The sequence below is a fragment of the Panthera leo genome, chromosome E3, assembly GCF_018350215.1.
Source record: "Panthera leo isolate Ple1 chromosome E3, P.leo_Ple1_pat1.1, whole genome shotgun sequence".
NCBI classification, from domain to species: Eukaryota; Metazoa; Chordata; class Mammalia; order Carnivora; family Felidae; genus Panthera; species Panthera leo.
The window spans coordinates 25,236,633-25,262,114 of NC_056694.1; the positions used below are offsets into that span (position 1 = coordinate 25,236,633).

The 25,482-nt window shown below is 39.5% G+C and overlaps 1 protein-coding gene across 1 annotated transcript in view; it reads right to left on the reverse strand.

Annotated features, from left to right (window-relative positions):
* Positions 1-21,645, reverse strand: part of LOC122209642 (acyl-coenzyme A synthetase ACSM1, mitochondrial-like) — a 41,100-nt gene extending 19,455 nt beyond the window's left edge. The window contains exons 1-4 of the mRNA XM_042921689.1: positions 21,361-21,645; positions 5,717-5,927; positions 3,369-3,576; positions 1,476-1,616 (exon numbers count right to left, since the gene is read on the reverse strand). Of these exons, the coding sequence (XP_042777623.1) occupies positions 1,476-1,616; positions 3,369-3,576; positions 5,717-5,927; positions 21,361-21,633 (833 nt within the window). The 5' untranslated portion in view covers positions 21,634-21,645. The remainder of the gene's footprint in view (positions 1-1,475; positions 1,617-3,368; positions 3,577-5,716; positions 5,928-21,360) is intronic.
* Between the last annotated feature and the right edge of the window lie 3,837 nt (positions 21,646-25,482).

Consider the following 25,482-nt stretch of genomic DNA (forward strand, 5'->3'; position numbering starts at 1 on the left):
GGAAAAAATTATCCAATAGGCAAAAATTAGAAAGCAGGGTGGGAAAGGTTTCTCATTTCTCTATCCTATCTTAGTGATTCTGAGGGATGTCTGTGTGCATAATTCCTTGAGAAAACACAATCCTCCCATAGCTATGGGAGCTTTACTAACTATTTACTATTAGTAATAGTTTACTTTTTACTAAACTATGGCTTTGAGGAGCTTTACTATTAACAGGAGATTTACTATTTACTATTAACTTTAATAAACAACCCACCCTCCCTCATCCCAGCCCTCTTAGGATTGTGGCTCACCCACAGAATACTACTAGCTGGGAAGACCTGTCTTCTCAGTTTCAGACCCAACTACCCACTGAACATCTCTTCTGCAGTGTCCCTCAGGCACCTCAAACCCAGCAGATCCTAACCCCTTCTGCTTCCCTTCATCTTGCAGCCACAGTGATCTTTTCAAAACACAAATCTTATCAGGTCTTTCCCTTGCTAAAATACATCCCATTACTCCAATACCTCTCCATCATCTGCCTAAAAAACTCTAAACTCTACACCAAGGCCCACAAGATCCTGAGCCCTGCTCACTGGTTCCCAACTCCTCCCATATGTCTCTCACCCCACACCCTAAGCACCAGCTATCCTCAAGTGTCTGTAGTTCTATAATGTTACTTTTAATATCTTTGTGCCTGTGCTCTTGTTATTCAGACTGCACAGAAAGCCTTTGCCTTCTTTCCACCCCTATTCCTCCAGGGTTTCGCTACTCAATTGCTACCATTGCAAACTGCTGCATCTGCACAGATAGCCACTGTCCACAAAAAGCCTTGTCTGCCCTCTGGTCTGGTTAATAAGTTAGAAAATATATAGAACTTGATCTGGTGTGAATATTACTATCTGAGGTAGGGACAGATGGGAGAAGAGGCTCAGTTAAACGTTGATTAAGTGATTAACCCAAGGCTTCAGCCTCTATGACTGTTCTAGGTTACGGGGAGTGGCATGTTGTGGCTTGGTTCCAGGTATTCTTTTTCCTGAGAGCTCACGACTGGGTAACTCCAAGTTTCATGTGTTCATAACTGGGAAGAGGAAAGGACCTGCCACTTCAGGTGGCATTGTTCAAACATTGTGTCTTTTACCACCAAACCCTGAGTCAATTGAGAGGGACACAATGGCTTGTCATTTGTGTGGTTTGCTGAATGTGGGCACACATTTCCTACACACCTCTTGTAAAGGTGCTCAGGCAGGACCTAAATGTGCCTCCTTTGTCATCAGAGGCCTCTGTCAGCAAACCTTTAGCATTCCAAGTGTCTACATCTCAAGACTCTCAGGAGTCTGAACCAAAGAGCCCAGAGGGAAGAAACAGGATGGAGTCAATTCTACTTAGAGCTCTTTTCCCAACCCACACGTGTGCTCACACACACACACATGCACACATACACACACCACTCCAGATCTGTGGCCCAGCATCTAAGTCAATGCCTTCTTTCCTACCATGAAGGCAAAAAGGATCGCAAGGCAAGTCCATGACTGTGTTTCGCCATCTTGGGAAAGCCTGTTGTCCCACTGGTGAAGAAGATGGCCATTGGGTCCAGCGTCTTTGACTTAATACAGGTGTGATCTGGGGATGCTGATCTGCAAAGGGATTCAGTACAAAAGGGGAGAAGTCACGTTTCCTGCTTTGGGATCCCTGGGGATCCAGTATGAGGGGCTTGGAGTCAGAAGAATGGAGGTTTACAACACTGGAGGAAAAACCAGTTCTCCTTGTATTAGGAATCAAACGGAATTTGTGAGTGACTTGGATAAGTAGACTGACATTTATTCATTTACAAAAGGGGGGAAATATAGTGGAATATTTTTAACGTAACAAACATTGAAATAGCACTTACTATCTTTCAGGCACTGCTCTAAGTGACTTACAAATAAGAACTCATTCAATCTTCAGAGCAACCCTAAAAGAGAAGTACTGCTTTTATTGTGCCCACTTTGTGGAGGAGGAAACTGAGGCTCAGAAAGGTTACATTACTTGCCTGAAGACATTTGGCCAGCATGTGGCACAGCCAGGATTCAAATTCAGTCTGATCCACAGACTGTGCTCTTAACCACACTGCTAAGCTTGTTTTGTTTTTTTTTTTTATATGAAGTAGCTTTATAGGAATTTAACCCCATAACCTTGGCTATGAGGGGCAGGGGAAAGAAAATGAGGGAGAGTAAAAGAAACATAAATGCACATCTGTCCTGGTGTAAACTTGAGATGGTAGGTAAGCCTGGAGTCCCCCCAGTGTGCCTTGATTCTTGGGGGCTTCAGAATTGACAGTTTCTCCTTTGGGTCTATGCTTATAAATGCCAATTCCCTATGGTGTTCAATCATAGTAACTGCAAATGATCCCAAGGCTGCCAGTAACACCAACTCTTGCTGAGAAATGGTACCATATTGACTTTTGGCAATTTAAGGGAATCTAAAGAATATCCTTTTTTAAGTTTTTTTATTTTAAAGACAGAGAGAGACAGAGAAACAGAGAATCTTAAGCAGGCTTCACGTTCAGCACAGAGCCCAGTGCGGGGCTCAGTACCACAACCCTGGGATCATGACCTGAGCTGATATCAAGAGTTAGATGCTCAACTGTCTGGGTCACCCAGGCACCCCAAGAATATTCTTTATTTAAGCCATTTTCTTTTAGTTCTCTGACTTTAAAATCCAGTGTAAGATATGACTTCACCCTAATATTTGCTTTTTGAGGCTGAAGTAAAGAACTTTAAAAACTGAGGGGTTACTTTAAGAAAACAAACACAGCATGGTTTTCATGTGATAGAAAAAATGTCTAAAGGTTTACAGAGTCAGAGTTGTGGGTGGAAGGGGTCTTTCTTACTTCCAACACTTCCCTAACTTTCCCTGGGAGGTGTCCTTAAAGCTATGCAGCACCTAAAAGATGGAAATTGTTTGTTCCCCCAGCTGACTACCAGCCACAGCCTCAATTTTTCTTGCAGTCTCAAGTTTCCCTTAAAAATTCATCTTATACGTTCATTCAACCTCTTCATATATTTGTTTGTTATATAAAAATAATATTTCAGATTCCCTACCTACAAGGAAGATTCAACACAATAACCCTCTGACTCATCTCATTTGCACTAAAATGTTTAGACTGTAGTGACAGAGGCATAGAAGTTCAATACTCTTATTTTACAAATAAAGCAATTGCATCCAAGAGAGGGGAAGGAACCAGCCCAGGGTCACAAAACAAATCGGGGGCACAGCTGGGAAGAGAAGTCTTCTGGCATCAGTCCAGATGACCTTCTCCCACTGAATGTTTGTCTACCAGCACTTGGGAGCGAATGGTCTTCTCTTGCCCTTCCTTAGAAAACACATTCATCAGATCTGAAACTTACTTAATCAGTGATCGGAAGTCCAGCCACCCGTGACGGCTATGGTCAGACACCAGGATCTTTGTTTTCAGAGCAGGACACTCAGAAACTAGGGAATCCACCTCTGGGGCAAGGGTATCTGTGGTCATTATGCCCTGGGCTTTAGACACTTGTAATCGGTAGAGAATGTCCTTGGCTTTCATCTGGGTGGTTCCTGGCATGAAGATTATTCCTGGGGATGAAAAAAGGAACTTTGGGGTTTCAGGCCTGGCTTATCTGCATAGAAATCTGCTAGCTTCTTGCTGTGCAAAGTATGGGCCATGGACCAGTACCATCAGCACCACAAAAATCTCATGCCCCATCACAAACTACTGAATCAGAATTTGCACTTTAAGAAACTCTCCAAGGGATTCCTATGTATATTGAAATTTGAAAAGCCTGACCTAACCTTCTTCTACTCTAGGTGGATCAAGCCAGTAGACAGGTGAATCCTACTTTAGGACTGGGACTACAGACTATGGACGCAAGTAGCACAGTGTCTTTGACACCAGGTTTAGCTGTATCCCTGCCTCCATTTTTCTCCTCTCACTTCCTCCTCTTTCAGTCCCTTGTGTCATCTTGAATCTCCTCTCTTTTCTTCATTCCTCATACCCAAATTTAACTACATTATCCTTTTAACTTTCCTACACTCCCTTCCATCTTCCATCACCAACAGTTAGTTCAGGTCTTTGTGTGCCTCTACTGGGTTCTAATCTCTCCACCAGATGGCTCATCCTGAATCTTGCTACTACCTACCTTCCATTTTATTACCTGTTCAGGTTCCACAGAACACTGACTTCCCCCTCTGCTTTTCTTCTCTTCACCAGCACCTGTGCCCTCTCTCCAGGAAAGCACCATACTCTGAACACCCAACAGTGAAGGCACTGCCCACCCTCCACCTTTTCCTCTTACAAATCTATTCCCTATTTCAAGATGCCTATTCTTCACACAGACTTCTCCTGACTAAGTTTTTGCATGTCTTATGCCCATTCTTGGACTCTCCTTCCTTTACTTCTATTCTTCTTTTATTCTATCCCAGAGCACTCAGCTCTTGTCTTGGATTTCCCATGTGCCATCTCTCAGCTCTACAGATGACATGGCTTCTCTGTACTCTCTCTGCTGTTGCTGTTAATTCTTGATTCCACATGACCTTGATGGATTAATGTAGGATTCTATTTGTGAGGAAATATATGACCATGCATTTTAAAGCAATTAAAAAAAAATTCTGGAGTCCCACACAAATTCTACATTATATAGATACATAAATATGCAGTTAAAAGGGGGAAGGGAAATCTCCACAGAATAAATGTGTAGGGAATAACACAATTAGAAAATTCTCATATAAAACCACCATAATAATATTCAATTCAATCAACAATCATCAATGGATTCTCATGTAATAGGGTGAAAGACAGTTGGGGAACAGGATATTCACACAGTCTCAAAAGTATTACAGTACAGATTACTTAATAATTACAAAGGGAAATTGTGCCTTACAAAAGTGTTTGTAAATAATATCATCGATGATAGGATAAACCGACTTCATGTATCTCCTGATGTAAAGCATTGAGATAAGCATGTTGTCCTTTTAGTACTCCTACTAAAAATGTTTATCTGAATATAATCTTGAAAAAAGAGTCAGAAATACAAATTTTGTGGGACCTTCTGAAAAACAACTGGCTTAGACATTTCCAAGATGTCATGCAGAAAAGTTTAGATTAACGGAGATTGAGGAGACCTTACAATGTAATGCAATGCATGACCTTCTATCAGATTTTGGATTTAAACAAACAAAAAATGGGTATAAAATACACTGTTGGGACAATTAAAGAATTCTAGCCACGGATATATACATATATCAAAGTTATACTTCTGGTGTGATAACTCTGTTGTGGTTATGTGAGGAAAATGTCATGGATCATAGCAGATGCATGCTCCAGTGTTTATGGGTATTTATCTGGTGTTTATGGATGCCACAATGTCTGCAACTGATACTTAAATGTCTCAGTGTGGGAGGGGAGCAAAATGTTAACAATTGATGTTTTTTTAAAAAAAAAAAGAAACTGTGCAAGAGAAAGTGTGTGTGTGTGTGTGTGTGTGTGTGTGTGTTTATGTGTCTGTGTCTGTGTATGAATTAGAGAGTGATGACATTGTGTTTGAGGGTGTATAAGTTGAGGAAGACAGTGAGAAGTAGCAAAAGAATATTTGAAGGAGTCTGAGAAAGAAAAAGACTATGAAGAATAAGAAAAAAGGGCAGGGAAATGTTAATATTTCAGGACCCATTGGCTCCAGGCTAGACCTAAAGTCTGTTGGGGTCTCTTTGGGTCACTGACCTGCTCGGATGCAGCCTATGACCACCAGCCACCACTCGGGCACTCGAGGCAGGATCAAGGCTAGACGGTCTCCCTGCTGCAGGCCGCAGGTCTGGGTGAAGACGTTGGCTGCACGGCGGGATAAGTCTGTCATCTCTCTGAAACTCCACTTCACTTCATCACCTTGATTATTCACCCACCACAGGGCTGGGTTTGGACCTCTCTTGCCCTCCTGGTCAAGATCATACATCATGTGTTATTTCCTATGTTAAAGGAAAAGGGCACTTATTTGGCCAACCCACTACCTTAGCTACATGAAAATGTAGCTCAAGAACGGAGATCCAATTTTAAAGCATTTATAGAATGAAGAGAAGTGGGTAGGGTATGATCCAGCCAACTTCTTCTGGTCTACTGTAACTACCTCCTCTCAAGTCACATGAAACCAGTAATAGTTCCATGTTACCTATTAAAACCTTAAAATTGCATTCCCCATGTGTCTGTCTTAGTTCCACATAGATGGTATGTTTCCTCTGTGCTTCAGTTTTATCATCTATGAAATGGGTACAATACTACCTAGAAAGTAGTAAAGTTTAAATTAGTTATTTAAAGAGGTGAAATGTATATGATAGTGCCTGGGAACATAGTAGGTACTCAATGAAATTATTATCATTATTGGGGCACTTGGGTGGCTCAGTCAGTTGAGCGCCCGACTTCAGCTCAGGTCATGATCTCATGGTTCATGAGTTGGAACCCCGCATTAGGCTCACTGCTATCAGCGCACAACTGGCTGCTTCGGATGCTCTGTCTCCCTCTCTCTCTGCTCCTCCCCAACATGTACACTCTCTCTCTCTCTCTCTCTCTCTCTCTGTCTCTCTCTCTGTCTCTCTCTCTCTCTCAAAAACAAACATTAAAATAAATTACTATCATTATTACCATTATTACAACAAAAGAAGAGACTAATTTAATTCCTGAATATTTGGGGGAATTTATTTTTAAAATTAACATACCTCTGGAGGTGAAATAAGCAAGAAGGCAGACCTGGGAGCTCCAAGGTAGCCCTTGTTTCCTCACAGAAACGTCAAGTAAACAACAGACTACAATAGCTGTGTAGAAACTCTAGAAATAGTCAAGGACCTGCAGCAAATGAATGCCCAAACAATAAAAAATCCCTACTCTAAATGGCAAGAAATTCTAGGTTGTTTTCTGCTGCTTACCCTTGTCCCATCCCCTCTCTTGTGTTGTACAGTATGGTCAGGAGGAAGCCACCCAATTTGCAGCCCCTGCCTTGGAATTTGTTTCAGTATTCTGCCCTGTGTGGAGGCTGCCTGAGAGACTGGTTTCTGCCTCATCTGAATCAGAGCTCAGATAGGAATTGTGACATAGTTTGAATATCAGACTGGAGGTGGGTGAAAGCAGTGGCAGATGCCACACTGAGTGGAAACTGTAGAACTGTGGCCACCTCGGAGGGAGACTACAGGCAGAGGAGGACAATAAAACATTTGAGCCCCAAGAAGAAGCAGATATGAGACTTTTAATGCAGTTAAAACATATAAAAGCAGTATTATGTCTGGGAAATTTGAGAAAAAAACACACATGCACAGGCCTAGGAAAGACACATGCCCAAGACCTGAAAATCTAAGAAGACCTTAAGTTTTCATACTGGTCAGATTACTGGAGGGCTTTCTCTGCATGAAGTTAGGCTGCAAAGACAGACAGAGGTGGCTACTTTTTTCAAATGTCCAGTTTTCAACAACAGATCACAAGGCCATGTTGCCCATTCAAAGGAACAAAACAAATTTCCAGAAACTTACCCTAAAGAGACACAGGTTTCAGTTATTAGACAGACACTTTAAAATGATTGTCTTAACTATCCTGAAAGTGCTGAAGGAAAACAGACAAAGAACCAAAGCAAATCAGAAAAGCAATATATGAACACAATGAGAATACCAACAAAGAGATAGAAATTATAAAAAAGAACCAAACAGAAACTGCGGATCTGAAAAATACAAAAACTGAATTGAAAACTTTACGAGAAGGATTCAACAGCAGATCCAAGCAGGAAGAAGAAAGAGTCAGTAAACTTGAACACAAGTCATTTTAAATTATGGAGTCAGAGAAGCAAAGAGAAAAAAAAACAATAAAGAAAAGTAAACAGAGCCCAAAGCACATAGTATACAAACAAGCAGACCAACATACACATTATGGGAATCCTAGAAGAAGAGACAAAAGGAGCCATCAGCTTATTTGAAGAAAGAATGGCTGAAAAAAAGCAAAACCTTATTTGTATTAAATACAAATTTATATAGTAGTGTTCATTCATTCATTCATTCATTATATGGATGTACAAATACAAGAGGCTCAAACAATTCCAAGAAAACCCAGAGAGATCCATACAGAGACACATAATCAAACGAAAAAGCCAAAGACAGAATCCTGAAAGCAGCAAAAAAAAAAAAAAAAAAGTGACTCATCATGCATAAGGAATCCTCAATAAGATTATTAGTGGCAGGCCAGAAGACCCGCCAAATAAGTGGGATTACATATTTGACATGATGGGTAAAAAGGTGTCAATCAACAACTTCTATATTTGGCAATCCCCATGAAAATAACACCAGCATTCTTCAGAGAGCTCGGACAAAAATCCTAAAATTTGTATGGAAACAGGAAAGACCCCAAATAGCCAAAGCAATCCTGAAAAAGAAAACCAAAACTGGAGGTATCACAATTCCAGACTTCAAAATGGATTACAAATCTGTAATCATCAAGACAGTATGGTACTGGCACAAAAACAGACACTCAGATCAACTGAATGCAATAGAAAACCCAAAAATGGACCCACAAACATATGGCCAACTAATCTTTGACAAAGCAGGAAAGTATATCCAAGGGAAAAAAGACAATCTCTTCAGCAAATGTTGCTGGGAAAACTGGACAGTGACATGCAGAAAAATGAACCTGGACCACTTTTGTACACCATACACAAAACTAAACTCAAAATGGATAAAAGACCCAAACATAAGACAGGAAGCCATCAAAATCCTCAAGGAGAAAGCAGGCAAAAACCTTTTTGACCTCAGTCGCAGCAACTTCTTACTCAACATGTCTCCGGAGGCAAGGGAAACAAAAACAAAAATGAACTATTGGGAACTCATCAAAATAAAAAGCTTCTGCACAGTGAAGGAAACAATCAGCAAAACTAAAAGGCAACTGACAGAATGGGAGAAGATATTTGCAAATGACATAGCAGATAAAGGGTTAGTATCCAAAATCTATAAAGAACTTCTCAAACTCAACACCCAAAAAACAAATAATCCGGTGAAGAAATGGGCAAAAGACATGAATAGACACTTTTCCAAAGAAGACATCCAGATGGCCAACCAACACATGAAAAAATGCTCAACATCACTCATCATCAGGGAAATACAAATCAAAACCACAATGAGATACCACCTCACACCTGTCAGAAGGGCTAACATTAACAACTCAGGCAACAACAGATGTTGGTGAGGATGTGGAGAAAGAGGATCTCTTTTGCACTGCTAGTGGGAATGTAAACTGGTGCAGCCACTCTGGAAAACAGTCTGGAGGTTCCTCAAAAAATTAAAAATAGAACTACCCTACAACCCAGTCATTGCACTACTAGGTATTTATCCAAGGGATATAGGTGTTTTGAAAGGGCACATGCACCCCAATGTTTACGGTAGTGCTATCAACAATAGCCAAAGTATGGAAAGAGCCCAAATGTCCATTGATGGATGAATGGATAAAGAAGATGTGGTATATATACATACATATATATATATATATATATATATATATATATATGTATATATACATACATACAGTGGAGTATTACTTGGCAATCAAAAAGAATGAAATCTTGCCATTTGAAATTACATGGATAGAACTAGAGAGTATTATGCTAAGTGAAATTAGCCAGTCATAGAAAGACAAATATCATATGACTTCACTCATATGATGATTTAAGATTCAAAACAGATGAACAAAAGGAAGGGAAGCAAAAATAATATAAAAACAGGGAGGGGGCAAAACATAAGAGATTCTTTTTTTTTTTTTTTTTAATTTTTTTTTTTAACGTTTATTTATTTTTGAGACAGAGAGAGACAAAGCATGAATGGGGGAGGGTCAGAGAGAGGGTGATACAGAATCCGAAACAGGCTCCAGGCTCTGAGCTGTCAGCACAGAGCCCGACGCGGGGCTCGAACCCACGGACCGCGAGATCATGACCTGAGCCGAAGTCGGCCGCTTAACCGACTGAGCCACCCAGGCGCCCCTAGATTCTTAAATATAGAGACAAACAAAAAATTGCTGGAGGGGTTGTGGGAGGGGGGATGGGCTAAATGTGTAAGGGGCATTAAGGAATCTACTCCTGAAATCATTGCTCTATTTGCTAACTAACTTGAATGTAAATTTAAAAATAATTAATTAATTTAAAAAAAGAAGAAATTCTCTATTTGGCAAAACTGTCCTTCAAAAATGAGGGATAAATTAGGTCATTCTCAGATAAACAAAAATTGAGGGAGTTCATTATGGTTAAACTTTGTCTATAAGAAATACTAAAAGGGGACACCTGGGTAACTCAATTGGTTAAGCAAACAATTTTGGCTCAGGTCACGATGTCACGGTCCATGAGTTTGAGCCCTGAGTCAGGCTCTGTGCTGACAGCTCAGAGCCTGGAGCCTACTTCAGATTCTGTGTCTCCCTCTCACTTTTACCCTCCCCTGCTCGTACTCTGTCTCTCTCTCTCTCTCAAAAATAAAACATTAAAACATTTTTTAATTTAAAAAAAAGCCTAAAAGGAGTCCAATTTGAAATAAAAGGATGTTACAGAGTAGCCTGAATACAAAAACATAAAGTTCTTTGATAAAATACATGGACAAATATAAAAACAAATATTATTATAATTTTGACTTGAAACTCCATTTTTTATTCTTTCACAGTATTTAAAAGACAAAAGCATAAAAAATAATTATGTCTATGTTAATGAGTACACAATATATAAATATCTAATTTGTGATATCAATAAAACAACATGGAGGGGTAAGAGGGAGCTGGAAAAAATTAGGATTTCTGTATGCAAATAAAGTTGTTACTAGTTTAAAATAGATTGTTATAACTTTAGGATGTTATATGTACTCCTCATAATAACCACAGAAATTATCTACAGTATATATACAAAAGGAAATGAGAAGGGACTGAAAGCATATTACAAAAAAATTAACTAAAGACAAAGAAAGGCAGTAAGGGAGGAAATGAGGAACCAAAAGCTATGACATCAAGAAAACAATTAACAATATAGCAATAGTAAGTTCTTCCTTATCAGCAATAACTTTAAATGGATGTGCACTAAACTCCCCAGTGTAAAGACATAAACTGGCAGAATGTATTAAAAATGAAAAAAGAATCCAACTATATTCTGTCTACAAAATTGCTATTTCCACATGATAGATTATGATAAAACCATCAAACAACTTGCAGAAATTGTTTTGGAATAATAATTTCACAATACAATATTAATTAAAAAGAGCAAAACCATATTTACATTATAATCCAAATGTATATAGTAGTAACCATTCATTTGTTCAATTAATATATATATATATTTTTTTTCAATATATGAAATTTATTGTCAAATTGGTTTCCATACAACACCCAGTGTTCATCCCAAAAGGTGCCCTCCTCAATACTCATCACCCACCATCCTCTCCCTCCGACCCCCCATCAACCCTCAGTTTGTTCTCAGTTCATTTGTTCAATTAATATATACTTACTAAATTCTCATTATTTGTTAGGGACTATTCTTAGACCAAAGGATACAATGGGGAACAAGACATACATGTACATACATGGTTTTAATATTTATTGCCAATTTTCATTTTCTTGTTTAAATACACTTTCTTATTTTCCCCCAAACTTTCTATAATGAGCATGTTTTTTAAAAAGATTTCATTTTTAAGCTAATTTATTTATTTTGAGAGAGAGAGACAGAGACAGAGAGACAGAGACAGAGAAAGAGAGACAGAGACAGAGAGAGCACAAATGGGGGAGGGGCAGAGAGAGAGGGAGAGAGAGAGAGAATCCCAAACAGGCTGTGCACTGTCATTGGGGAGCCCGATGTAGGGTTCAAACTCACAAACTGTGAGATCATGATCTGAGCCAAAGTTGGACATTTAACTGACTGAGCCACCCAGGCACCCCAAAAGATTTCATTTTTTAAAAATTAATTTCCAAAAACTGTCCAGAGTAAAAGTTCAGGCAATGCAGAATCTTATGAACAGAAACATTTCTTATAAATAGAAAAATGTCTTCAAATATCTCTTCACATTTTCACTCTCTGAAGGTCAGCACTGATAATTATCTGGCGTATATTCTTCCAGCAATCTTTTTCCACATATGTGCAAACATGATCCTACCACCTTTGTCCCATATGATCGGAAGAAAAGAGTGTATCTCACTTGAGAAAAGATAAGATTAATATATATGTATATGCATATGTAAGTATTCAGATCTATGAAAAAAGCAGTATGAAAACGTTCTTGCCCAACAGATGGAAGAATATTAGCAAGTGTAATCACTAGTTATGCACTGCTTATATAAAGGGAGCAGAGTATGTAATAGTCTTGTAGGAGTTTGAAAAATGATGGAAAAGCTTGTGTATCAAGGTGGAAAACATTTGCTGCTCGGAACTCTGTTTTAGACCTTACCTTTGCAACTTGAAGAAGATACTGCTTAAATAATTATAGATTTTTGTGTTAAAGATTAACCTGATAATGTGATATTGAGATAAAACTGTTTTCAAGAAGAGAAAAACAGCTCCTAAACTTAGATTTGAAATTTAAATTTTTATGAGATAAAGTTTGAAGCCAAAGGAAATTGAGAAACAGTTTCAAAACATAAAATGTTTATGGGGCTCCTGGGTGGCTCAGTTGGTTAAGTGACTGACTTCGGCTCAGGTCATGATCTCATGGTTTGAGTTTGAGCCCCAAATCTGGCTCTGTGTAGACAGCCTGGAGCTTGGGATTCTGCCTCCCTCTCTCTCTCTGCCCCTCCCCTGCTTATACTCTCTCTTTCTCAAAATAAATAAATAAACTTAAAAAAAAGAAATCAGATAAAAAAGGGCACATCCTGCATTATTCCATTTCTATGAAACTCTAGGAAAGAGAAATATAATCTGCAAGGTAGCATATCAGTGGTTCCCTGGGGCTCAGAGTGGGGGTAGGGGCCAAGAGAAAACAAAAGGAAACTTCTTAGATGATGGAAATGTTCTAAAACTCAAACTTTACACTAAAAAGGTGTGCATTTTATTCTATGTCAATTACATATCAACATAGTTACTCTTTGCTAATACCTAACTAAAATATACTTTGAAGAAGGAAAATTGGAAAAGTTTGCGAGATCAAGCCCCATGTTGGGCTCTACATTGACAGCTTGGAGCCTGCTTAGGATTCTCTCTTCCTCTCTCTCTCTCTCACTCCCTCTCTCTCTCTGTTCCCTGTTCCTCCCCTGATCATGCACTCTCTTTCTCTCTCAAAATAAATTATATATATCTACACATACATATACATAAATATATAAGAGTTTATGGCCTATAGAAAAAATTTGCCTCAATCTTATTTCCAATGAATTTTAAGTTGAAATTCAAAGAGTTCTGTAAATTAATGCTAGAATATGATAGACTAATAGAATTTATATCCTAACTGACATAGATAGAACACTTTACCCAATGATGATATAATTCTAATTCTTTTCCATTGCATTTGGAACATTTATTAATCTCGAGAAATCTTAAAAGTTTAAAACAGAGTATGTTTTCTAACCACAGTGGAATTAAGCTAGGAATCATTAACAATATGATAATGAGAAAACCATCCCCAACTACCTGGAAACTAACTAGTACACTTCTATATAATCTAGAGTCAGAGAAGGATCAAAAAGTCAAATAGAAACTATTTCCAACAGAATGATAATAAAATACAACATGTCAAAATTTGTGTGGTGCACCTAAAAGGAATGCTTACTGGAAAATATATACTTTTAAATACATACATTAGAAAAGAAGGCAGGCCAAAAAGTAAGAACATAAGTTTGCATCAAGAAGCTGAAAAAGGAAAAGCCAATCAAATCAAAGGAAACTAGGAAGAAGGTAATAATAAAGATAAGAGCTTGCATCCGTGGAATGGAAAATAAATATGCAATTGAGAATATCAGTAAAGCCAAAGCTGGTTTTGAGAAGATGTATCAGATTGATAAACTCTTATAAAGACTTACCCAGGGAAAAAAAGAAAAATAACATAGTAACAATATTAGGAATGAAAAAGTGCACACAAATGCAATTCTTACAGACATTGAAATAGCAACAAGAGAAAATTATGAATAATTTTATGCCAATAAATATGACAATGTGGATGAAATTAACAAATTACTAAAAAAGCAACTTGCTAAAACTGATAGAATCAAAATCTTTTTTTAAATTTTATTTTCTATTTTTTTAATTTACATCCAAATTAGCATATAGTACAATGATTTCAGGAGTAGATTCCTTAGTGCCCCTTACCCATTTAGCCCATCCCCCCTCCCACAACCCCTTCAGTAACCCTCTGTTTGTTCTCCATATTTATGAGTCTCTTCTGTTTTGTCCCCCTCCCTGTTTTTATATTACTTTTGTTTCCCTTCCCTTATGTTCATTTGTTTTGTCTCTTAAAGTCTTCATATGAGTGAAACTATATGATTTTTGTCTTTCTCTGACTAATTTCACTTAGCATAATACCTTCCAGTTCCATCCACGTAGTTGCAAATGGCAAGATTTCATTCTTTTTGATAGCCAAGTAATACTCCATTGTATATATATACCACATTTTCTTTATCCATTCATCCATCGATGGACATTTGGGCTCTTTCCATACTTTGGTTATTGTTGATAGTGCTGCTATAAACATGGGGTTGCATGTGTCCCTTCAAAACAGCACACCTGAATCCTGTGGATAAATGCCTAGTAGTGCAACAGCTGGGTCATAGGGTAGTTCTGTTTTCAGTTTTTTGAGGAACCTTCATACTGTTCTCCAGAGTGGCTGCACCAGTTTGCATTCCCACCAACAATGCAAAAGAGATCCTCTTTCTCCACACCCTCGCCAACATCTGTTGTTGCCTGAGCTGTTAATGTTAGCCATTCTAACAGGTGTAAGATGGTATTTCATTGTGGTTTTGATTTGTATTTCCCTGATGATGAGTGATGTTGGGCATTTTTTCATGTGTCTGCTGGTCATCTGGATGTCTTCTTTGGAAAAATGTCTATTCATGTCTTTTGCCCATTTCTTCACCGGATTATTTGTTTTTTGGGTGTTGAGTTTGAGAAGTTCTTTATAGATTTTGGATACTAACCCTTTATCTGATATGTCATTTGCAAATACCTTTTCCCATTCTGTCAGTTGCCTTTGAGTATTGCTGATTGTTTCCTTCGCTGTGCAGAAGGTTTTTATTTTTATTTATTTATTTATTTATTTATTTATTTATTTATTTATTTTTAATGTTTTTATTTATTTTTGAGACAGAGAGAGACAGAGCATGATCAGGGGAGGGGCAGAGAGAGAGGGAGAGACAGAATCTGAAGCAGTCTCCAGGCTCTGAGCTGCCAGCACACAGCCCGACGTGGGGCTCAAACTCATGGACTGTGAGATCATGACCTGAGCTGAAGTTGGACGCTTAACCAACTGAGCCACCCAGGCACCCCAGAAGCTTTTTATTTTGATGAAGTCCTAGTAGTTCATTTTTGCTTTTGTCTCCCTTGCCTCTGGTGATGTGCTGAGTAAGAAGTTGCTGTGGCCAAGATCAAAAAATCATATAATACCAAGGAATAAATCTTTTAAAAAAATTTTTTTTACACTTATTTAATTTTTGAGAGACATAGAGAGAGCACAAGTTGGGGAGGGGCAGAGAGAGAAGGAGACACAGAATCCAAAGCAGGCTCCAGGCTCCGAGCTGTCAGCACAGAGCCTGATGTGGGGCTCGAACTCACAAACTATGAGATCATGACCTGAGCCGAAGTTGGAGCTTAACAGACAGAGCCACCCAGGTACCCCAGAATAAATCTAACCAAAGAGGTAAAAAGTCTATATGCTGAAAACTATAGAAAGCTTATGAAAGAAAGTGAAGAAGACACAAAAAAAATGGAAAAAGATTCCATGCTCCTGGATAGGAAGAACAAATATTGTTAAGATGTCAATTACTACCCAAAGCAATCTACATATTCAAGGCAATCCCTATCAAAATAACACCAGTATTCTTCACAGAGCTAGAACAAATAATCCTCAAATTGGTATGAAACCAGAAAAGACCCCGAATAGCCAAAGTAATCTTGAAAAAGAAAACCAAAGCAAGAGGCATCACAATCCCAGAGTTCAAGCTATACTAAAAGCTGTAACCATCAAGACAGTATGGTACTGGCACAAAAACAGACACTCAGATCAATGGAACAGAATAGAGAACCCAGAAAAGGACCCACAAACGTATGGCCAACTAATCTTTGACAAAGCAGGAAAGAGTATCCAATGGAATAAAGACAGTCTCTTCAGCAAGTGGTGCTGGGAAAACTGGACAGAGACATACAGAAGAATGAACCTGGACCACTTTCTTACACCATACACAAAAAATAAACTCAAAATGAATGAAAGACCTAAATGTAAGACAGGAAGCCATCAAAATCCTTGAGCAGAAAGCAGGCAAAAACCTCTTTGATCAAAATCTTTTTTTTTAAGTTTATTTTCTGAGAGAGAGTGTGCAAGTGGGAGCGGGGCAAAGAGAGAGAGAGAGAAGGACAGAGGATCTAAAGCAGGTTCTGTGCTGACAGCAGAGAGCATGATGTGGGGTCCAAACTCATGAACTGCAAAACCATGACCTGAGCTTAAGTCGGACACTTAAGCGACTGAGTCACCCACGTGCCCCTAGAATCAAAATCTTAATAACCTTGTATCTATTAAAGAAATTAAATCCATTACTAAGAGCTTCCCTACAATGAAAACCCCATATTTTATGCCTAAAAGTTTTGGTATGCATTCTAGTGTGTTAAGAATTTGACTTGAAAAACGGATGCTTTTAGATAAGTTGGGATAATCTTGTTTTTATACCAGTTGGTTGTAAATTCAGAGGTTACAGGGGACAGGCAAGTAAAATAAATGAGAGAAGCCTGCCATGTTCTTCTGGGGTAAACTGGAGAGCCATGAGTCTCTCAACAGAGAGCTACCATTCAACTCTACCGACTGCTTCGGTAGAGGAATGCTTGTTTAGTATTATGAGACATGACTTTACAAAAGAAGCACCACAGACTGATTCTGGTTTCTGTACTCTGGATTTCTCCACATGAAGCCACCCTATGCCAAAGCTTCCCTTCTTCCCTTGTACATATTTACAACACATCCACGAGAAAGTTAATGGTTCATTGCTAAAATACAACCAAGTTATGGCCACCAACATTGCTGACCTTGTGCTGGTTGTGCTGCTGCTCAGGGTGCATGCATTCAAATTCAATCAACAACTAGTTGAATGTACCAGCATGTTCTACATGCTGGGGATACAACAGTTAACATAACAGTAAAAATTCCCCTAGCTCATGGAACTGACATTCCAGTGCCAAAGACACTATATGTGTATTAGAATTACAAAAGATAAACACTTTTTTTTTTTTTTATTTTTTTTTATTTTTTTTATTTTTTATTTTTTAATATATGAAATTTACTGTCAAATTGGTTTCCATACAACACCCAGTGCTCATCCCAAAATGTGCCCTCCTCAATACCCATCACCCACCCTGCCCTCCCTCCCACCCCCCATCAACCCTCAGTTTGTTCTCAGTTTTTAACAGTCTCTTATGCTTTGGCTCTCTCCCACTTTAACCTCTTTTTTTTTTTTTTTTCCCTTCCCCTCCCCCATGGGTTTCTGTTATGTTTCTCAGGATCCACATAAGAGTGAAACCATATGGTATCTGTCTTTCTCTGTATGGCTTATTTCACTTAGCATCACACTCTCCAGTTCCATCCATGTTGCTACAAAAGGCCATATTTCATTTTTTCTCATTGCCACGTAGTATTCCATTGTGTATATAAACCACAATTTCTTTATCCATTCATCAGTTGATGGACATTTAGGCTCTTTCCATAATTTGGCTATTGTTGAGAGTGCCGCTATAAACATTGGGGTACAGGTGCCCCTATGCATCAGTACTCCTGTATCCCTTGGATAAATTCCTAGCAGTGCTATTGCTGGGTCATAGGGTAGGTCTATTTTTAATTTTCTGAGGAACCTCCACACTGCTTTCCAGAGCGGCTGCACCAATTTGCATTCCCACCAACAGTGCAAGAGGGTTCCTGTTTCTCCACATCCTCTCCAGCATCTATAGTCTCCTGATTTCTTCATTTTGGCCACTCTGACTGGCGTGAGGTGGTATCTGAGTGTGGTTTTGATTTGTATTTCCCTGATAAGGAGCGACGTTGAACAAAAGATAAACACTTTTTGTGAATATCATGAAGGATTCCTTTATGGGATACTGGGACAAAAGTCTAATAGTTTCAAAAGAACACAAAGACCCTTTTAAACTGTACCAGTCCTTGGATTGTTATTAATTTCTTACATAAAACTACAGAATTAAATTCAGGAGCCACTAAACACAGACTCGCTGACTCAGAGAAATCTCAGCAGATCTGACTGTTAAATGTTAAGGAACTTGGAATGTTTGGCAGCACATAATTTATTTGGACAAATATTATGGGACAAAGAGCCAGGCAAATGTGGGGCAAGGGCATTCAGCTGTTGTTGTTTTTTATGCTTTGTGATTAACTGTGACAAATCAGCTTAGGAATTCTCTGAGTCTGCACTGATGGCATGAAGAATTAGAAAGCTATAGCATGTACACACCCAAGTTTAGGTAAACTTGAGTAGATAAATAAGATTAGGTAAAGTGGGGCAAAAGTCCCAGTATAGAACAAAGGTATAGGAATAGGGAATCTCAGGATGAAAACATCCCAGATGAGGTAAACAAGATTAGGTATTCAGGGTGGAAATGCCCCCCAACTTAGTACTATAGCAGAAAGCAAGGACCAAATTAGATAAATAGGTAAATAGGGTTATAGACCACTGCAGGGCGAAGTTGCCCAAAGTGGAGCTAATTAGCAAAAGAAAGGTGCCTTGTTGACCCTGAGGTAGAATGCTCTGTCTTTCTTGTCCCATAGACCAGTTTAGGTAAACAGAGGTGGTGCCTCATGTCTACTATAAACAACCTTCAGCCCAGCACCAGGATTCTGTTTTGTATTAACCCAAACCCCTAACACCGAGTATCTTCAAAATCCCATTTCCCTCACATCCATGAATTAATGTTCATGATTTCATTGTCTTTTTGTGCACACGCATCACCATGTTTGTAAGCCTTCTGATCCTAATAAAAACAGAACGAGGACCCTTACTCGGGATTCTTGTCTTCGCCTGGACATTAGCCACTCTCGCATTTTTAATCCTGCGTCCCGCTTTCTTGATGGATAAGAAAGAACACCAGATCCAGAGTTTAGAATTAATATCTATTTGACTATATGTATTAAGCAATGTTTAATATAAAATTGCATCAGGGGTTGGTAGGAAGAAATTGTTTGTCATGAGTTTCACCAAAACAAACAAAACGTAAGGTTGCTGACGCTGTATTCACCTCTCCTAGGACATGAAGTGGGGAATCACACTGTCTATAGAGGAAAAATAAAGAGCTGCACATTTTGTCTACTTTCCTATCTCCATTACCTAGAATAGTAATTGGCACATGTTAGGGGCTCACTAAGTTTTAGTGGAATGGATGAATGGATGGATGGATGGATGTAGTATCAAAGGGAGAGAATGAATGAATTTGGACAGAATGCAACCTCTCATGAACAGATTTGGGAGGCTTCTCTAGGAATCAAATCAAGTTGTGTGTATGTTAGGAGTCTAGAGTAACAAAGGGTTTAATTTCTAAGATGAGTCAGGGGTTATAAGTTGGTGGCCTGTATTCCACCTCTGGACATAGGTTGTCTGGCTTACCAGGTACTTTCTTTTGTTTTATAACCAATTCTTTGCCGGGGCACTGGGTGGCTCAGTTGAGGGAACGCTAGGGGAGAGGCCCCATGCATCACTAGAGACACAATGACCATGATCAAGGCAATTAGCAAAGTGGCAACAGACAGATGAGAAGTGTTGGCAGAATAAATATTATTGGGATGAGGACGCTGGGGGTGGGGAGAACTTGGGAGACATGGATAAATGGGCAATGTTCAACAAGGATGATATAAAACTCAACAAAGATGAGGCATCCTGAGGTCATATTTACTTGGTGGTTCCCTCCATGGGTTGATGTGTTAACTACCTATAAGGAATATAAATCAAGGGGAAAGTGAAGGCATCACTTCTTGCTCTCTCCACCTCCTCCCTCTCCAGCCCATCTCATGGTTCAAAAGTTCTTAACTAGATTACTGGTCAGGGCAGTGATGAAAGTCAGTTTAGAATCTGAGGGAAGAGATGTTTGGCATCATCAAATTGTGAGAGCAGGTTAAATAATGTATTGCAGAATTAGATAGCCTGGACCCAAATCCTGTTCTTTCCCTTATTAGGCATGTGCTGGTTTCTGTGTGTTATTTAAACCCTTGACACCTCAGTTCCCTCATCTAGAAAATGGGGGTGATGAAAATGCTCACCTACTCATAGTATTAAATGCCAAGTGCACTTTAAAAAGTGCCTATGCCCTCCCTTGGCATTATTATGGAAATTCAGGAAAAGGAAAAAGAAGGAGGTGGGGAAGAGGCCCACATGTTAGTTGAATACTAACATATAATGCAGGTGCATGGGAAATTTAAAATTTCTATTAACTCTCTGACTCCATCTCAGGTAAATTCTGTCCAAAGACAGTGTTGGGTGAGTTTTCTCACTGTGGACATCACCAGCTAGGACTTAGTAGCTGGAGCACCATGAACTGTCTATCTCAACTCCTAATGTCCCTACTTCACCTCTCTTGGTCTGTCTCTTGGAGAGAGATAAACTGAACACTTGGGTTTTTCTGCAGACATGTGTAATCTCTAGGGGCCATATGGACTATTTTCCCTGTACATACCCTAAAGACACACTCAAGTAGGTAGTTGATAGGGAGGAATCCAGTTACACACGCCATCCTCAAAGAATGACAGATGACATGACCTAGCTACATGTGTCAGATGCTCATGTGTACAGTCAGGTGATCTCTCCCTTCCCTCTGAGTGTAGCCTGAAGTGAAGACCAAGTGTAATGAGACAAATTCCTATTAGGCTCATAGTCTCATTAGTTGAAGGTAAGAATTCAGACTAAGGTCAATTTACCGACCTTAGAAACTTTGGTCACAATTATGTGACTGTGTACCAGATATTTTCACCTGCTATCTTGTTTCCAAAATGAGATCATCACCATTTCATAGATAAAACCACTGAGGCTCAGAGGATTGAGAACAAGACTAGGCTGAGAATTGAACCCCCAAATGTAAGCTTTTCCCACAACACTTCTAAGCTGAGGCAGAAGCCATTTCTGGTTCTGTGCCCCTCAGTCTACTAGGATCATGATAAGGTCAATGAGGCCATTCTTGTTCTCACCTCCCATCATGAGTGCCTTCTTACCTGCTCCATTTGAGTCCAATAGTCCAGGACATCACTTGCAAAGTTAAATTCCTTAGGTCTATCGTAGTCATTCCATCTCAGGGTTCCAGCTCCTGATAAAGACCGGCAGCAAAGGTACCAAGGGGCAGGGTGAAAGCCATGGTAGGATTTGCGAATGCCCCAGAGGACTTGGAGACTCATCAGCCTCTGCATGGTGGAAGAGGCCTCAGGAAGCCGACACAGAATTCTCAGGTCAACACCTGCCTTGGGAAGAGATGGTACTAGATTGGCCATGGAATAGTAATTTCCTCCACAAAATGAAGGCAATAGCTTTGTGAGAGAAATAGCTTTGTTTCAGATCACCAGAATGTGGACGACACAAGACCCATCTGCATCGCTACCCCTCTCTTGTTAATATTTTCTCCTGGATTCTGTGAGCCAACAATTTTTCCTGCCTGAGATTGCATTTCTGTCACTTGAGACTATAAGAATATTGACAAATATACAGCACCATACTCAGGAATGATGAGGCTAATATCACAACACCTGTGCTAGTGGACTGACATCTGGCCAGATGTGGGGCAGGGAACTTTCCCAGGACATCATTCCAGGCAGCTATCACCAACCCATCAGAGTTGACCCATGAAATGAAACTTTTTGCCACTCCAGATCCCAACAAAGACCCTTCACGTGGAAGCAGAAACTTCATTTATTATTATTGATGACTGTGAAAAACTGCCTTAAGCTAGAACTATTTTTCCATGAGAATGCTGGCTGAAGGAAACCATTTCACAAGCAGTTTTGCGATCCAAGCACTTTATGTCTGCAAACAATAAAGTCTCCTCCCCCTTGGATTCAGCAATCATGGTGACAGACCACAGAATAGATGGATAAAACCTGGCTCAATTTACTTTAAGGTGCTTTAGACCAATAATAATCTAACCCCAATTTTGAGGCTGCCCCCAGAGCCCCACTTTGCATTCCTAGGTGGGGAGGCACTGCTATATATGCAATAGAGTGAATGTCTGCATAAAACAGGATACTTGAAAAGTTCATCCCTTAGAGTTTGCTTGTCAGCATGGATCCTCGGGCCACATGAACTAAATAAAGTATGCCCCTTTCTTTTTACCTCCTGTCAATCAACAGTACCATCTTTTGTTTTATCAGAGCACTTTTGGGCTAGAAAGACCCTAAGATATCAGCTGAGCCAGACCTGGCCCTTAGACATACTCCTGTTGGCTCTTGCTCTTTGTAGGGAAATTTAAAAGTTTTTTTAAAGTTTAATTATTTATTAATTTGAGGGGGGGGGAAGAGAGAAAGAGGAGAGAATGAATGAGTTTGAGTGGCGAAGGGGCAGAGAGAGAGGGAGAGAGAGAGAGAATTCCAAGCAGGCTCTACACTGTCAGAACAGAATCCAACATGGGGCTTGGACTCATGAGCTTTGAGAGCATGACCTGAGCTGAAACCAAGAGCTAGATGCTTAACTGACTAAGCGTCCTGGAGGGAAATTTTAAATGGTCAACATTTAAACCTTGGGAGGTTTCATTTAAAAGCCCGGAAGGTTTCTCTTGAAAATGTAGGAGGTCTGGCAATACTGGGCCTTTATTTCAAACTGGCACTAACTGACTGAAACTGAGAATTGTATGCTTCATTTACATGGAATGTTCTCCAATTTGACATGGTTTTCACCATGCTTTTTTTTCCCACACCAGCTTGCTTCTCCACTTACTGTACCTGTCAAGCCTCTGTGCATATTTGAGCTTAAAATCGTTCATTTGGGCCAACATCTCCAAAGGGACAGGGATTTCCCCAAGGTTGCAAGGCAAGTGTAGTAGCAGAGCTGGTTCTAGAAACATGCCTTTCATGTTCTTTTGTCCAACACATACCTGCCTCCACAAATGTGAACTGATTCAGAGCAGGAATACCAGATTCATCTGCGATTTTTATGCACGGTTATATAAATGGCCTCAGGAATCTTCCTTAAAATGCTCAGGGTCAGTGCAAATGACCCCTGAGTAAGTGGCTAAAGACAACAACAAAAGCAAGAGAAATAAGGAGGAAATTAATCCATCCCTTATTAGGGGCTAATTGCATTTCCTTAAAATTCATATGTTGAAGTCCCAAGCTCCCAGTACCTCAGAATGTGACTATATTTGGAGAGAGAATCTTTTCAGAGCTGATTAAGCTAAAATGAGGCCAGTAGATGGACTCAAATCCAGTATGACTGGTGGCATTAAAAGAAGAGGAGATTAGGACACAGACACACATAGCAAGGAAAATGACATGCAAACATGAAAATAGGTATCCAAAACCCAAGGAATGAAGCCTCAGAAAAACCAACCCTGCAGACAGCTTGATCTCAGGCTTCTCACCTCCAGAACTATGAGAAAAGACATTTGTGTTTGGAGCCCCCACAGTCTATGGTACTTTGTTATGGCAGTCCCAGCAAATGAACACACCTCTCTTAATCAAATAAAAAGAAATTACTTTGGCATCATCTTATAAATGTGTTTGCAACTCTAATTTAATCTCCACGAGAAGACCAAACACAGTGCCCAGTGAGGACTGTGGTAGCTGAGAGTGTGCTCTTAGGAGTCAAATAGCTTCAAATTCCAGCCACTTCACTCACCACCTAGGTAAATGGGCAATTTTCTTAACCTCTGTCTAAAATATGGAAATACTGGCAGCACCTGTTTCCTACACTTGTGGTGATGAATGGCTGACATCCCACCTAAAGCATTTAGGCATGGACTCAGTGCAGATGAGTGCTCCGGAATCAGGAGCTATTATTAGTTGTCACTCTCTGTGGGGAAACTCTCACATGCTTAATCTTTGGAATTAGAGTCTAAAGAGAAGGAACAGGAATAAATTAATGAACAATCTTTTGAAGTGCTTTAAAGTAAATGAACAAATCAGGAGACTATAGATGCTGGAGAGGATGGGGAGAAATGGGAACCCTCTTGCACTGTTGGTGGGAATGCAAATTGGTGTAGCCACTCTGGAAAACAGTGTGGAGGTTCCTCAAAAAATTAAAAATAGACCTACCCTATGACCCAGCAATAGCACTGCTAGGAATTGACCCAAGGGATACAGGAGTACTGATGCATAGGGGCACTTGTATCCCAATGTTTATAGCAGCACTCTCAACAATAGCCAAATTATGGAAAGAGCCTAAATGTCCATCAACTGATGAATGGATAAAGAAATTGTGGTTTATATACACAATGGACTAGTACGTGGCAATGAGAAAGAATGAAATATGGCCTTTTGTAGCAACGTGGGTGGAACTGGAGAGTGTTATGCTAAGTGAAATAGGTCATACAGAGAAAGACAGGTACCATATGTTTTCACTCTTATGTGGATCCTGAGAAACTTTACAGAAGACCATGGGGGAGGGGAAGGAAAAAAAAGTTAGAGAGGGAGGGAGCCAAACCATAAGAGACTCTTAAAAACTGAGAATAAACTGAGGGTTGATGGGGGGTGGGAGGGGGAGGAGGGTGGTGATGGGCATTGAGGAGGGCACCTGTTAGGATGAGCACTGGATGTTGTATGGAAACCAGTTTGACAATAAATTTCCTATTAAAAAAAATAAAAACTGAATAAAGGTCAAATCTATCCATAAAAAAAGAAGTCCTTTAAAGTATATTTTGAAGTCACTATGGAATTGTGGCTTTGAAAGGTGGCTAAGCCCACCATTATTTGCCTAGGTACACAGTGCTTGAAGAGTTCCTGGAACTGAGCTTTGATTTCACAAGATTTTGGACTGAAAAAGCTATTTATTTTATGAGGCAACACACTTAGCATGGCAAAGGAGATCCTGGAGTTACAGAGCCAAGTTTAGTTCCACTGCCTACCAGCTCAGTAAACTTGGCCACTGTTTTTATGTCTCTGGAATTAAGGGCACACTAGTAATATCTACCTTGGGGCTTCCTGCAAGGATTAGTGATATAATATGTATACATTATCTTGCCAGCATTGTGCCTAATATACAATAAGGGCTAAATAAATATTGAAGTGCTAATTCCCAGCAAATTCTGAATCCAACTCCCCATTAGATATTAAAAATATTTTTTAAATGAAAGACATTCACTTTATATAATATGAACTAAGTTCTGCATAGTGGAGTTTTCTTTCACTTGTTCA